The sequence below is a fragment of the Misgurnus anguillicaudatus genome, chromosome 5, assembly GCF_027580225.2.
Source record: "Misgurnus anguillicaudatus chromosome 5, ASM2758022v2, whole genome shotgun sequence".
NCBI lineage: Eukaryota > Metazoa > Chordata > Actinopteri > Cypriniformes > Cobitidae > Misgurnus > Misgurnus anguillicaudatus.
In genome coordinates this window covers 2,743,088-2,759,217 of record NC_073341.2, presented here as the reverse complement: position 1 = coordinate 2,759,217, position 16,130 = coordinate 2,743,088, and the positions used below count along the sequence as shown (strand labels likewise).

General features: G+C 36.8%; 1 protein-coding gene across 15 annotated transcripts in view; it reads right to left on the bottom strand.

Annotated features, from left to right (window-relative positions):
- The window catches only part of cdk11b (cyclin dependent kinase 11B), a 90,435-nt gene that overhangs the window by 2,376 nt on the left and 71,929 nt on the right, over positions 1-16,130 (bottom strand). The window contains exons 1-20 of one of the 15 annotated variants that reach the window (XM_073867410.1): positions 15,961-16,113; positions 15,239-15,368; positions 14,944-15,059; positions 14,490-14,617; positions 13,734-13,881; positions 10,424-10,588; positions 10,189-10,337; positions 8,696-8,833; positions 7,970-8,065; positions 7,770-7,901; positions 6,727-6,786; positions 5,855-5,926; positions 5,544-5,743; positions 5,229-5,441; positions 4,459-4,564; positions 4,245-4,366; positions 3,656-3,763; positions 3,414-3,530; positions 1,955-2,103; positions 219-408 (exon numbers count right to left, since the gene is read on the bottom strand). In XM_073867410.1, the coding sequence (XP_073723511.1) occupies positions 219-408; positions 1,955-2,103; positions 3,414-3,530; positions 3,656-3,763; positions 4,245-4,366; positions 4,459-4,564; positions 5,229-5,441; positions 5,544-5,743; positions 5,855-5,926; positions 6,727-6,786; positions 7,770-7,901; positions 7,970-8,065; positions 8,696-8,833; positions 10,189-10,337; positions 10,424-10,588; positions 13,734-13,881; positions 14,490-14,617; positions 14,944-15,059; positions 15,239-15,349 (2,520 nt within the window). In that variant the 5' untranslated portion in view covers positions 15,350-15,368; positions 15,961-16,113. Of the gene's footprint in view, positions 1-218; positions 409-1,954; positions 2,104-3,413; positions 3,531-3,655; positions 3,764-4,244; positions 4,367-4,458; positions 4,565-5,228; positions 5,442-5,543; positions 5,744-5,854; positions 5,927-6,726; positions 6,787-7,769; positions 7,902-7,969; positions 8,066-8,695; positions 8,834-10,188; positions 10,338-10,423; positions 10,589-13,733; positions 13,882-14,489; positions 14,618-14,943; positions 15,060-15,238; positions 15,438-15,687; positions 15,852-15,956; positions 16,114-16,130 lie in introns of those variants that run through there. The other 14 variants (XM_073867411.1, XM_055167499.2, XM_055167498.2 and 11 more) reach the window with 14 other exon arrangements.

The following is a 16,130-nucleotide window of genomic DNA, read 5'->3' as shown; positions in this document are numbered from 1 at the left end:
ACCCTGAAAAAAAAAGAACTAAATAGCTACTTGGCTATTGGATAAACATTAACCTGCACATCCCAATGACATCACAAAATATGTGGTCTAGGGAGCAAAGCAAAAATGAAAACACAGACAAAATAACGTCTCAACTGACGAACCGCGTTTCATAAAACTAAGACGAGTAACTGAAGTTTGCTTTCAGGTGTAGTTCAAGACATTGAAAATGTTTTTACCAGCTGACTGAAGCCCAGGCCTCCTTCTGGGGGGCGCGGGCTCGTTCCTCTCTTCACTCGCTGTTGCTCGCTCTTAGCCGGCCAGGTGGGAAACATGGAGGGCTCGATGGGGAGCGGTGACTCTCTGAAATACTCGTGCTTGAGGGCTTCATCTGCAGTGATTCTCTTGGCGGGGCAGTAAGTCAGAAATCTGAAACCGGCAGAGAGACCATTTTTAAGATAAATGAGTCAAATGGCAAAAACAGCTGATGGTGCAAGTCTGTTTTACTGTAAAACGTCTAGCGTCACTGTGGGAACTGTAAATGAGCGCAGAGCTGAGGTCAGAGATTGAGTTTATATAAACTTCTGTGTTTTGGTGCTGGCCTGAGATCAGACAGTGTCTGTATTCAAGCAGACCGCAGATTCAGACAGAACAAATGCTCAAAACGGGTCAACGAACATTTCCATAAAAGGAAATGTTTTGGCACAGATCCTTCACAAAATAAAAAATGAAGACTCTTGAGATTTTCAACTTTTAGAAAATGTTCAACAATCGCCGTGTCACTAGAGGCCTTTTGTGTCTGGGATTTGTCCGGGATCGTTTGATTTCTGGTTCATTCACACTGTCAATGATTTTCCACAATCTGCGCATGCATTTACACACATACCGTAAAGATCCTATAAAGACACGTGGCGTATTTAAAGTCCTGCACTTTTGTGAATTATCCATGATTTCTCGGATAGTGACGAGCTTCTTGATCTCTGCTTCAGTCCAGTTTGCTGACATTTCTCTTTATGAAAGCAACCATATTGAGCGCTGCACTGTCCCCCATAGCAGTGCTCAATCTTTTTTTAGAAAATGTCTTTGACCAAACCTCTGCATATTATTACCCAGAATGCAGCAGCACGTCTAATCATCACACTGAAATGTAAATCTCTGACAGAATAACCTTTAGTGTCATACAGAGTAACTGTTTATTGAATGAGCACGTTTGAACAGTTCTCTGAGGTTTGGATGAGCCCATTGTCATGTTATGCCGGTCTTTTGTTAAAGATTCAAACTGTCTACCTGAAAGATAGATACACTCTTAAGCAAAGCCTACTTGTGGTAAGAGTATTTTAGGAGTTGTATTTTCATGCGTTTCCTCTCATATATACGTGGTATTTGCAGCTCAGTTGTGATGTCCCACAGATCTCATGCTTCTTTGAGCAGTGATGATATATAGAGCTCAAATACAAATACATCTTTCAGGTTTGACCTTTCTGAAGTGTCAACCAATGAAAGAATCCCTTCAAACAGTGTTTCACAAGACTTTATGAAACACCGAACCCTTTCACTGCAAACCATGATGTGAAGTGACTGAAGTTTGAATGATTTTTAAAGTCTATTACACCTGTGGATGGTGTATCATTGCGGTAAATAAGGTGAAGGTTAAATGACTTGAAATAAACTAATGTTAATGTTTATCTCACTATTTATTGAAAGGTTTTATGTTTTAGGTAGATGACATGCAGTGCAATATAGAGTGCATAGTTAAAAGACTTTCGTAGCAGCGCGTCTACTCAAATAAATGTGTTTAAGACAAAACAGCCCAAAAAGAGCTGTTAAAATGCATGCTGTGACTAGTTAAAATTTGAACTAAATATATAAATGCCTACATTTGTTTCTGTGTGAATCCGAATTCTGTTCTATTTCTTCATGAATTTTTCAATAAGCTGTTAAAATATATTAAACACAAGGAGATGTTGATTCTTACTTGTTCATGAGGTCAAAGCCTTGGTCGGAGAGCAGCGCTCCAAAGCGTTTACGGAGGTTGTTGTAGGGGTATTCGGTAAAAGTCATCTTCTTTACTGCGGGCAGCTCGCTGTAACCTGGCCAGATCTTTTCACTGGGAGAGCCCAAGTCCTATAGTCACAAACACACTTAAATTATTTACTTGATCAAAGTATGAGTGAATACGGAAAGCGATATTAAAGGTTCGACCCTTTCGAATGTTTTTGCCCTCGATTCTAACACATCTAAAGCATGCATCTGTTATGTCTTAAATAAATGTTTGGTTAACTGTTGGGGAAATATATCTTATGTGTAAGATTATATTAAATCCTTGCATTAAAGTAGAGTTTAGGGCTCGCTACAGAGACATTAGCCTGCAAAAATCAATCTTCCCGGAGAAAGCCATTGTTCTCAGGTTAATATCCTAAGAAAACCTGGGATACAGCTGTGTGAAAGGCAGGATAATCTGGCAATGGTAAACTAGTAAACTTTAATCAAAGTTGAGTTGATGTATCTATGCAATACTGGGTGCGGAGACACGGAGACTCCCGTTTAAAATATGATTTTAATGATGATTGACACATGACTAAATGTTTAGGTTTCTTTCAACCCTTTGTTAAAAGTGTACCCGTTTTATAAATATTATTACTGCAGTAAAAGAGTTTATTTTGATCATGGTGCCACAATCGCTGGATAATTCTGAAATTACTTTTCAGCCATTGCATCGTGGTGGATTAAGGAAATTATGCTTTCAGTGTTAGTAGTAGTATTTTGTAGAAGACACACCAATATAAAATGTTATGCACCAAAATTCAGGATTTTATTAAAGAAAATGAAAGAAATGACTTAGGAAAAACCCAGATGCATTGAATGTCTCACCCTGACATCCTCAATTTCTGGGGACGAAAATAAAATAATTACACGATGGCTTAGTGGGATAAAATTAACTTTCTTACCTCTATTTAAACAAAACAGTGAACTTAAAAAAAAAAAAAAGAAAAACAATGACAACTGGGTATTATACAATCTATATTGTTCATTATACCCATTAAGGACCAAAACTGTGGAATTGCCCAGATCTTAAAGCTGTCTGCCTCAATGTCAATCAAACAATACATGAAAGAAAAAAAGTTGAACATATATTTTTCCTATAGATGGTTTGACTTTGGTGTGTGTCAAATCTATTAGTTTTACAAGCGCTTTTACAGAAAGGATGCGGATATTTCGTTTTTGAACCTTCAAAAAAAAATTCTCAAAATTGATCGTTTTGAAGTTTTTTTAAAACAGAAACGCAAAATCATCAACTCATTTTTAAACAATTTGCCAGCATGGGTATATTATACATTGTAAGTTCAGCTAATGTATTATCAAAATCACTGAAGCATTTAGTGCTTCATTTCTTCATTAAGTATTTAAAACGTGTCTCACACATTGAAACATACCTTGAAAATTTTGTTAATTTGATCAATTTCAGATTTTCCAGGGAATAAAGGTTTCTGGGTGAGAAGCTCTCCAAATATACATCCTACAGACCACATGTCCACAGCTGTTGAGTATTCCTAAGAGACAGATTTAAAACTTAGTCTTCATCCTATTGCAAGAAATAAAATCAAACCTGAAGAAGCGGTTCTTTTCAATGACATTTAAGAACAGTTTTGCATTGTTAGTAATGTATTTGACTGACCTTTGCCCCCAGCAGCAGATCAGGCGAACGGTACCACAGTGTGACCACCACAGGAGTGTAGGGCTTGAGCGGGGAGCCGTACTCACGAGCTAATCCAAAATCTCCAATCTGCGAAATATATTTCACATCTTAACCAACATTAAATTTTAAAAGAAATTTTACACCGGGTCAAACCCTTTGCATTGTTGAGAAAAAAAAAACAGAGGCCAAAGTACACACAGACAAAAAGCATTAGTGTTAATGCAGACTGTTATAGATGTTCACACAGACACAACTATACACATGGTTGTTTTCAGCAGATCATGGGTTAAGTGACAGACAATCATATACACACATAAGCATCGTAGTGCAGTATTACCACATCCTGCATCTTTCAAATACAGTACGACTTGATCTGGATAAACATTCACCCGTTGACAATGATTTTGTGTCTTTGCACACTGTATCCGATGGGTATTAATTCATCCATTGATGAATTAGAAAATGGTATAAGGTAAATGTGGCAACTAATATTGCAAGTTTATATCCTGCGTCACAGGACAGGATGTGATTTATTGGTAAAAATTAAATTCAGTTGTTGTAATTCTACCTTCAAAATGCCTTTGTGACTCAGTAGAAGGTTGGAGGTCTTCAGGTCACGATGAAGGATCCAGTTGTCATGAAGATGACGTGTGCCTCTCAAAAGTTGAATCATCAGTGTCTTCACCTCACCTGTAGAAGAAACGAAGAGGATTACATTCTTTAAAGATGTCACAGCTACATCGTGAATCCAATCTGATGTGTGTGTTTGTGTGTGTTCATACCAGGCAGGAAGGGTTGCTTCATGGTTTCCATTAGACTCTTCAGATCATGCTCCACATAATTCATCACAATGTAGATTTTATCCATATTACTGCCCACAACAATCTCCTACAACAGCCAAAACAGCATAAGAGACTGCTTAGTAGGGGTGTCCTCGACCAAGGATTTACATATTGCATATCCATTTCTGTTTTTGGTCTGTATAGCTAATTTTGCCCTTCATGACAACTGGCAGGCATCGCCTACTTTAAGCTTCAAAAACGATCTTGGTGGGTGACGTCACGGACACTACGTCCATCTTTTTTGGATGTTCCCAGCCAAAAACAAGTTTTAACAGCAATCCATATTTCTGCTATTAGGCGGTAGATGCCGCTTTCACCCATCTGATAAAACAATGCAGCATCTACGGATCCAAAAGCAGTAAATATTCTTGTGTACGTTTGGGTCATCGTTCTGAACGGCCGTATGCAAATTTATTAAATGACTTATGCAAGCCAGGATATTAATTTAATATAACTCTGACTGTTTGGCTGAAAGAAAAAAGTCATATACCCATAGGACAGCTTGTGGGCGAGTAAAATATTCATTATATAACATTTTCATTTTGGAGTAAACTAGTCCTTTAATAACCCTAAAAAATGTGAAATTTGCATCAAGCACTGAGAAAATAACAATTAGCCCTGCACAAGTAAGCTAAACATCATTTACATAAAACATAATTTGTCATTTTAAACGTATCAATAATTATTGTAAAATAAAAAGATTTTCTGACCCTGACGGTGACAATGTTTGGATGCTGGGCTTTCAGGATGGTGTTAATCTCTCGGAGTGAGGTAATTGGAAACCCCTCTTTCTCTTTCTCCATCTTCAGTCGCTTCAGGGCAACAATCTCATCAGTCTTCTTGTCTTTGGCTCGATATACGACTCCATAAGTGCCTTCTTCAATGCGGTTCAAACACTGAAACTCCTCCACACTCCGACAGCCCTGTAAAGCACAGCAAAGACATGAATAAAAACACAGTGTTTGTGTGATCGTGTGAAGGTAATGTGGGTGTTTGTGCGTAAAAGTCTGTGCATGTTTATGAACCTGTAAAGCGGGCAGGTATTTGGGCAGCTCTTTCTTCAGCTCGACTGGTGAGATGGGAGGAGATTCAGGAACGTAGTTGTCTTCTGGAGTAGCTGAATGAGAAGGAGTCTGAGGCGTAACATCTCCGGCCTCCTCACCGTCCTCGGTCTCCCCTTCTTCAACGCTTACGTCTGAATCATGATCAAACCTTGACTCTGGAACTGACATATTCAAAAGCCATTATAGACAAATAACTGGGCATAAAACATCAAAATATTTGTACAAATTTAAGCTTAACGTGTCTCTAGAGTAAATGTTTATCAAACACTTACTAGGAGGAATGTGCTTTCCATTCTCTCTGTCCTCTTCTTCCTCTTCTGACTGTTCTTCATCACTTAATTCACCTAAGAAAAGAAAAATGTTTATATGATGTATGATAATGTCATGTTTAACCTAAACACAAAGAAGGTGGTTTATTGCACAAAAAAAAGCAGGAAAATTATATATTACGACACCAATATTCATATATATCATTTAAAAATGATCACAAATTTATTATTAGCTGTATGCTGCAACATCGTAATCCATCCAATGACCACTTTTAATAAACATGAACACAAAGTTTGAACTAAAAAGGTACAATCAAAATAAAAGGTTTGACCTTCCTGTTACATGTAATATTGTAATAGACAGTTAATGTATGCAATATTGTCTAAATGTAATACGAAGGCATATTTACAGCTGGTGTCAGTCATCTAATATTGCATAATGCATTTGTGCTCAGCCAGTTGTCTTGCTGACGTTTAATCAAATTTGTTGCAAGTAAAAACGTCACAGTTTTTAGCACATTCCTTGTCGTATAAACGTGCCCAAAAAATTTATAAAAAACATACTTGTACTTAATGCAAAGAAAAATAAGTACATCCGTTTCTCCTTAAGCAAGCAAGGATGCAAGCAGAAAGCCCGCAGTCTTGGTTAATCTCGATTTTACTCAAGCATGTAGATATGCTTGTTTGCCTTTAAAAAGAGCGTGCCAAATAACATAAACACGATAATCATATATGTGGATGTTAGGTATGTTCTGTGTGTGATATTATGAAAAGTCTACTTTTATAAAGGTTTTTAATTTGCCCTGCATCAGTTAAGTGCAAATTTAATGAATGCTACCGTTTTCAAACGCTACAGATGGATTTTCTAAAATTACCTTTATTGGAGTGTGTTTTGTAGCTGTCCATCAATGTAAACGGCCTGCAAAGTCGTTCATCTGAAATTGTTTGAGCGAAGTGGTTAACGAACGGAGGTGAATCATGTTATATGCAACGCGTGTGTGGGTGTGTGTTTGGGTATTTGCAGTGCAAACAAATGCTCAAATACAGAATACGTTCAACGTTTTCTGTTACGTGCAGATCAGCTCTAACTTCACCGATTTGCTGATGAAAATGAAGCATCTATTGATAGTATCACCATGCCTTAAACTAGTGGTTCTCAGTTCTGGAGCACCACTGCTCTGCACATTTTGTATGTCTTCCTTATTTAACATTCAAATCATCAGCTCACAAGTAGAGATCCCTATGAACTGAACAGAGCCTGTCAGATAATAGAGACATACAAAAAATGCAGAGCATAGTAGCATCAGGACCAGGATTGAGAACCAATGCCTTAAACTAGGAATTATATAATTGTAATGTGTGGATCGGATGCTGGTCAGGTTTAGAAGCAGCGGATTCGGGTGACATTTGAGCATATCTCTAGTATGCATTCGTGGAGCAGATGCATACAGAAAATTACTTGTGTCAAATTATAAACCTCATTTCCTAGTATGGTTGGGTTTACACAGCAACGGATACTGAATCATGGTTTGTTTTGCATCTTATTGCACTTAAACATCTTCACTGCACTGCATTTACTGTGGGACACTGCATAAGCCTGTAGGACAACGGTTGCAGGCCACAACGCTACTGATAGGTCGCTACTGAATTCACACATCTTTATTTTCACACAGGCACACACACACACGAAATGTTGGGACAAGTGTAAAGCAAAAAGTACATTTTTTTATATCATGTATATATACACATAACTTTTTGAAGTTGGGAGCATAAGTGCTACACAGTAAAATTTGTTCATTTTAAGCCCTGTGAGTTTACTATCATTTAAAACAGAATAATAAATACTAATACAAAGTAAGTGATTGTATACCTTTGAATAGTAGGGCGTGTGTGTGTATATATATATATATAGACTAACCTCCACTCTGTTCAGAGCCTTCAGAGTCTGATGCTGACTCGCCCTCTTCATCTCCTTCACTCTGACTGCTGGACTCTTCCTCATCATTCTCATCACCGTCATCATCATCATCATCCTCCTCAGATCCAGAGCCTGACCGAACACACAAACACATACTAAACCCACCTGAAACAGACAGACAGACAATGTGACAGACATACCCAGTGAGGATTCTGGTGAAGCGGTCTTCCTCTCACTGTCACTAATATCCTGAAGATCAGACAGAACATCTTTATCCTCCATCTTCCCCTCTCGTACTGCAAACAAAACAAATTGCCATTAAATCCACACAGAACAACAAAAAATGAAAAATTACTGTAACATGCAGAATGAAAAAAAAATCTGTTAAAAAGTTACATAAATTAGCACTTTGCAAGACTATGCAAGACAGGACCAGATAATAAATAGAGTATCTTAGTCAATAAAAACAGAAATAAAGTCTTACTCCTGTAATTTTACTGACCATGTGGCTTTTAAGAGTGCTGATGTTTCTGTCTATAAAATCCAGGCTAAATTTTCATAAACTAATGATGATATTTGAAGCATCAAAGTTTGATTTCACTTTAATTTTAATCCAGGGCTCAACAATAAGGATACCCCAATGTCTCGGGGCCAGTGTGAGTGATGCTCGAACCAGTTTACAGAATCGTCATGTGTTTTGAGGCCTTGCTAGTCTTGAATTAAATCTTCATTAAAAGAAGAGTTGTCTCCTCACTGTTTGAGAAGATTTGTGTGTGTGTGTACATTTGAAGCACGAGCTATAAAGTGCTCTAAAAATTAAATGTGAATTGAATTGATATTTAGTATAACAGCACTTTAATGATTAAGGTCAGTCTTACTAATATTGATGTATCACATGTAGTATTAATGCATTATCTGTTTGTAACCTGCTCTGCGTTGTTCGGTGATCTCTGTTTTTGGCTCTCTCTGTTGCCGAATAGGACTCCGACTGTGGCTACGGTGTCGAGGCCGGCTTTTATCAGCATACTCCTCACCGGGAGCCCCTCTATGATAAGGCACAGCTACTGAACAAACAAAAATCATATTAACAAATAATCGCTTTTGTCTGTATTTTAATAGTGTATAAATCTTTATAACATTTATTATCATCACAACCAAAGAGCTTTTTACACTGTGCTTAACCCCGGGTTAAAAGGATAGTTTACCCTTTACACATCCTCTAGAGGTTTCAAACCTGTACTGTATAAATTTCTGTTTAAAATGTAGATATTTGTATAATAAAGGAAGATATTTGGAAGCAGGAAACAGCAGCACCACTGACTTCCATAGTTGGAAAGAAAAATACTATGGAAGTCAATGGTGCCCAAACAGACAGACAATGATTTTGTTATAATATTACTTAATTAATTAAAAACATTAAAGAAAAAAGCACTGACTGATGAGGTATGTTTATTTGTCTTGAACTTAGGTTAGAGCTCAGTCTTACATTATTATAAATTGTCAAGCAGCCATTCGGAAAGATTAGTGGATGCAGACATTTAATATACGTTGATCTGCAAATAAGCTAATCTTTTATCACCAAAACCTGTCACATTATTCAAACATTAAAGGGCAGATTTACTTACAGCTTGCGCAAACCATTATTTGGCGTTAAATGCGACCTTATTTGTAGAAGTTTTCCTTTCAGATGCAACATTAAGATGCATCATTAACTTTTTGTGTGGTGATTTACTTTTAAAATGATAAAACCGACAAGATCCACTAGCTAAAAACAGTAAAAAAAATTAATAACACTTTAAATGCGTGTTAGGACTATACTGCATATATCTCTACATTGAATTTAGGGCTTTCACCATCTCTATATACTTTTTGGGATTAAAAAATCCTTGAATACATGTTGAGTACTCCTTATACTATGGGTCCGTTGAATGCTTGAATCTGATTGGCATAGGATTTATAAAAACACATTTGAGAATAAAGGACCAGCAACTCAAAAAGACTTGCGTGCTTCAAGGTTACCCTAAGACCATAATGCCAAATTCACGCTATTTTTTTTCAAAGCCTGTGGAGGCGTGGAGCTGCATACACAGTTAACTTATGTGCGATCTACCGGCATTGTGATCGGCCTATTGGGGACCCCTGTTTTAGGTCAAAGAATGGACAAATGAGAGACAGTTTTATTAAAAGTAAATGAGATCAAAGCAAAATCTAAATCTTTTCGCGTACCCCCTGGAAACTCTTCACGTATCCCCGGCTGGGAATCTGTGTCAAAACAAGTATCAAACTCGATACCCAGCCCTACTATGGACCCCCTAAAGTAGCCTTGACCACCCCGTGGCAACCCCAATTATAAAACTGGTCTGTCCCCACTGGCAGATTTTCGGCTGAACAACGCAGGCATAATATTAGGATAAAATACCTTCTCTGCGAGTGTCTCTTTCTTTGCGCCGTTCCTCTGCTCTTCTCTCTCTCTCTTTTAGTTCCCGTTGTTCCCTCTGCTCTTTATGCTGCTGTTCACGGAGTTTTCGCTCTCGTTCCCGCTGTCGTTCTAGTTGCTCCAGACGATCTCTGAGATTAAACACACAAAAGCTGATGACCAAAATCTTACACTACAGTATGAGAAACTGAAATGGTATATATCAGAGGTACTCAACTTCTCAGGCCGAGAGGGTAACATTCCAACCACATCAGACATAAAGGGCCATAAGTTATTATTAACATTAGGGATGCTCCGATCAGGATTTTTGCAGGCGATACCAAGTACCGATTCCGATTCTTCAAGCTGTGATGTAAGTTCTTTGGTAACTGTCCCTGATAACCTTTTTTTCAGATAAAGTAACACCACAAACGTTGCCTTTGTTATATTATTTGCAGTAATTAGGTACAGTACATTATTGTTTTAATAGAGAATCAAATAAAAAAACACAACAAATACTCATTTTACAAAGAGCAATTTAATATGATTTAAAAAGGCTGTAGGCTAATGAAAATAAAACACTGCACACGTCTTTACTGTATGAATTAAATATACACTGAAACTTATACAGTACAACCGCACTTTAATCAAAAAACAGAGCGTGATTTTTATTATTGACAGATGTATTCATTTAATGTAACTTTAACATGTAAAAGAGATCTTTGCTCTGTAAATGATAAACTTGAAGCACGAATATGCAATGGTCCAACTGTATACGCTGTTTGATGGGGATGTGAAGCTTCACACTGCATGTTAGGACTGGAGTGTGTGCAACAATAGTAAATACACATGTACTGTAGGCAAAGAAATACAAATTTGCAGGTCTCACATAAGGGACTGGTTGTAATAATGCTAGCACGGTTCTGTATTCAGAAACCCTTATCATAAAACAATAATATAAGATCGGTTCCTGAGATCGGCCAAATTTAGTACCGATCAAGTCGTTTAATTCAATGAATGACCGATACGGATCAGAGCATCCCTAATTAACAATTTATTATTTTAAACTTTAAATAATAATAAAAAAATTCATATACAGTACAAAACTGCACTGCAAAACAAGAAAGAAGAAGCTACGAAAACATAAAATTAATCTCTCAAAAATCAATAAGATAATGAGTTTGTTTGGCCAATTCAGTGAAGTAAATACTTTAACACAGTTAAGCCTTAAACCGAATTAACCTTTATGTGTACTGTTTTTTATTTATTTAATAAACATTAATAAACAAAAAAGAAAGAAGTCTGAAATCAATGCAAAAAAGCTTTACAACGCATAAAAATGCAAGGCTGTCGTGTTTACATACACCAGATGACTTTGTTTCATTAACATATCACATATGAAACTGATAAGATGACTGGATTTTTTAACATGTCAGATGAGTTGAATTATTATTGCAAAACTTGACAGGCACCTTTAACATGAATTTAATTATTTCTACGAACCCGGTAAGAATGCTGCCTGTGTGTCTACTAAGGTTGTCAAAATTAAGGCATTAACGTAAATTCGTTTTAACGACACTAATTTTATTAACGTGCATTTAATGCAACACACAATATTAGTTTGACCCTTGGCATGGCCCGTTGTTGGATTGAGATGCAGCCTTAGACAGTAAATGTGACAGTCTAAATAAGTCTGAATGCGCTTTTTTGAGGCAAAAGAAAGTATAAATGTTGAAATTGAGGTTTTCATAATAAGAACATTAAACATCTAAAGTGATCTTTATTTGTACATTTTCTGAGAGGTGTACCGTCCTAACTGCTTAACCAATACAAATGATGCTTGAACTGAGATTTTGGTTTTAAAACATACAGGAATTAGAAAATGAAGTTTGGGACTCGATTGAGGTTTAAAGACTTATTAAGAGCAACAAGACTCAAAACCGATCTTCCTCGCGCTGCCTAACACATCTGAGGCATGTACATAGGCACTTAACCCTGATATATGCACACAGAATTACAGTTTTAAAAAGATCTGTTTTGACAAGAATTCACACAGGTATAATCTGTTAGGTCCAAGTAAATGTTTGATTAATTGTTGGGGAAAAATATCTGATGTGCAACATTATATTAGATCCTGCATTACAGTAGATCTTAAAGCTGTCTGTCTCAATGTCAATCAAACAATAAAAGAAAGAAAAAACATATATTGATATTGTTTTTCACTTTATGTTGGCCAAATCTATTAGCCTGGCTCCGCCCTCCTACGTGCTTCCGCTTAATTTTCATTTCGCTTTAGTACTACGTCTGGGACTGCTCTGTAGAGTTTCGTTTTCTCCTGCAAAAATCTGCAGGACCAATCAGCGAACAGATGGGGGTGGCTAAGAACGATGACGTTGAGGTCGTGCGTCAGTTTGAGTTGTAGTTCAGTAATGGCAGCGGAGAAAGACGTGAGAAAAGCTATTCAGTTCGTTGTTGCAAAGCTGCAGAATATACAGAAGTTAAAGCCGGAGCAAGAACCAGGTTTGCTACTTTTTGTTTGTCTGATTATTCTTACTTGTTGTTTCCGGACGGTTTCGGTGCATGATATACGTCACAACCAAACGTTAACGATTGGTTATGGCAGATTCAGAGTGACTCTGTCTGGGCAGATCCAATAGTTTTAAACTTCAACAGAGGACCCTCCTTAATGGAAGTAACGCTTTGCGATGGAGCGTGGCCAGACTCTCAGTACAAATGAAATGAATGTACGAGAGCCTGGTTGAACCAGGCTACAAATCTATAAGTTTTACCAGTAATTTTAAAGTATGGATGCTGTGATTTTGTTTTTGAACCTTAAAAAATCTTTAACTAGATTTTTCTCAAAATAATTTTTGCTGACTCTTTTCTTTAAAGCATCCATATTTGTCCACACCCATGTTGATTAGAGTATAAACCTTTAAAAAAGTGTTAATTTAAGGTAAATTCAAAACAGATAAAAATGTGTGCGATTAATCACCAGTTAACTCATGACAATCATGCGATAAATCTAGACTAAATATTTTACTCTATTGACAGCCCTAGAGTTTACAATAACTGCTTTCAAATTGGGAGTCCTTTGCACTCTCTGTGAAGCCTTTTTTCACGACTTTTTTCACCTACAATTTAGTTTAAAGTCATTTAATACAACATTGTTTGGTCAAGAGCAACCGCATGACTGTCAGCATTTGCCAAAGAAGAAAAAAACGGACCACAGATATAAAGTCACGACACGCCATTGTTTACAAAACAAACCTCGCCGTGTTGCAGTTTAGAGGAAACTTCCACTCTCTGACAGAGTTTATGTGTATTTTGGTAAGATGTAATGTCGCTGCATGTGTGAACCACACATTTTTGTATTCACCGGTAAAGTCGCTTTATTTATGGTAATTTACAGAAATTACTGCCTAAGAGAGGCTATAAAACCATTGTCTGCAGTATAAAATCAAATAATTTTAAACAGATTTTTCTGAATTGTGTTTAAATGTTTCATTAAGTTTCGATGCATTTAAGGAGAGTGCTAGGTGATGTACCTCTCTCTACGGGAGTGATCTCTGGCCTGATCTCTTCTCTTCTGTCGATCATAATCTCTTCGACCTTTGGTGTCCTCCTGCCACGGTCTCTTCCTTCGCTCAGTATCTCTCTCTTTTTCTTTGTCTTTTGTGCGCATATGTTTTCCTGCTGGAGAGACAATTGCTTCATTTTAAGAATTATGACCTTTTTAAAGCATCAAATGTGTCAGCAAATGATTTGTACTCAAATATTATGATGACCAAATATGTGAATGATTTACAGTGGATCCTTTTATTAGAAACATAAGTGTTTAAAAATAAATTGTATAATGTTACAAAGATTAAGTAACAGTCACATTAGTCAAAACGATTGCTTATATCAGGAAACTCGCAGAATTTAGTTAATAGTAGTTTAGATTACTTTAGACAAACTATCTCTTGTCTATTGAACTTGAAAATCCATTTCTGGGATTTAAATCCTATCCATCAGGCAACAGAAAATCAGCTTTAATTATTTTTCAGCAAAGCAAAAATATGAAATGTACAGCATTGTTAAAATGTGGATAAATAGAAAGATGTCTAAATTTAGGCAGCCCAAATCATTATTATAAGGGCCTGACCGTGTGGGTTTTTTGGGGTCAATTTAGTTAATATACAATAAAATACTAAAGCATGTCAAAAACATCTCTGTAAATATCTATCAAAAACATCACACTATTATATTATTATAGTCAGTCATTTTTTATTTCAGATTCAGACATCACTATTAACATCTACCTCCTTCTGCAGAATGGCTCCTGCGTCTCCTCTTATCTTTTCGCTTCTCCTCTTTTCGATGGTATGACTTGTCTTTTCTGGCCATCTGCTGTGGGGGTTTGATGGCCAAAGATTCATCTTCCTCTCCTCTGCATAAACACATTCAATATCAAGTGAGTAAATTAAACATAACAGACGACAGTCGTCTACAAATGCATTTTACTTTGGTTATTGTCAGCCATACAAAATTACAATAAAACTAAAAATAATGGTTTGAAAATAAATCTTAACTATTAAGACAGTTTGGACAGTTGAGAAATAACAGAAAAAAATATTATTGTGATTGTGCTAGCATTAATTCCTGCAGCTTGTTGAAAGTGATTCATGCAAATGTACTGTTGTATGTTAAGGAAGCATTTAATTAAAGCTCTGTATAAAGATATGTTTCTGTATGGTGAAATACAGTAATAGTAACCTGTCCTCTGTCGAGTCTTCCCTTGTGTATGGTGAATTACGTATTGTTATTTCCATTTTGTTGTCTCGTAGCTCCCCTTCCTCCGGAGTGTCCCGTTTGGATTCCCGATCATCCGTCTATCCAGAGAGGAGGCAGACAAATAAAGCCACAGAAAATCATTTTTATAAGTTCTCAGCCTTACAAAACTTGGGATGATGATGTAATTTATTATTATATTGTAAATTCTATTCCCCTGTATTTCTACTGCTTACTAGAAAGATGAAAGCTAATAGGTGTTATTAATTGATTATCTTACGTTCTTCGGACGTTTAGTATCGCTTTTCTCTTCCAGCTCTCGTCTGCGTTTTTTCTCTTGTAAGATCTCGTCTAACGTTTTTACTTTCCAGGTGTCCTTTTCGTCCCCCATCAGCTCCAAATCGCCTCCCCTTTAAAAATCGACATAATATTATTGCTGAGGCTTTTCTGTTTAGACAATCAGGGCATCACCAGGATCTCTGAGCACAAACGACAGAATAAACCTAACTTGAAGTGACATGTAAACACAACGGCATGGCATATGTACAAATAATCACTGAGTACCATCACCTTATGGTTAAAAATAAGACACTCCTAGGCGTTTAAATGTTTTAATATCTTCCCCAAGCATATAAACAATTTCAAATGTAAGATACTTCCCAATCACACTAACAAAACAACGCAAAGACAAAACGAAGCTTGACACCGTGTTTTTAATACGTAACTTACTATGGTATTACTACTTCAAGTTATCACTGCCCCCCAGTACAAACACAGCTGTTTTTATTAAATTATCTATCATTAGTTTCCTATCAACTTTGTTTAATAGTTATTTAGGGCAGTTAAATCAGCTCGTGAACGTTAACGTTACGTTGACCCATTTAACGGTAGATTCACTTGTAAACCTTTAGTGGTCAAACAAAATACAAATCCCGAGATAAATCTATCATAAATCCTCACATAAAGTGAGTTTATTATTAATGTCTTAAGCGCCTTACCCACCTGTACTTTATTCGGCGCGTTTAAGCAACACCGGAAGAACAACTTCTCTCCTCACGCTACCGTCAAATTACATCCGGCTCAAGAGGTTTGACGATGTGTGATGTCATAGCGCCTCGCCGCCTCTTGCCATAAAAACGTTCATGACTCGAATAGGCAACATTATGGTTTAT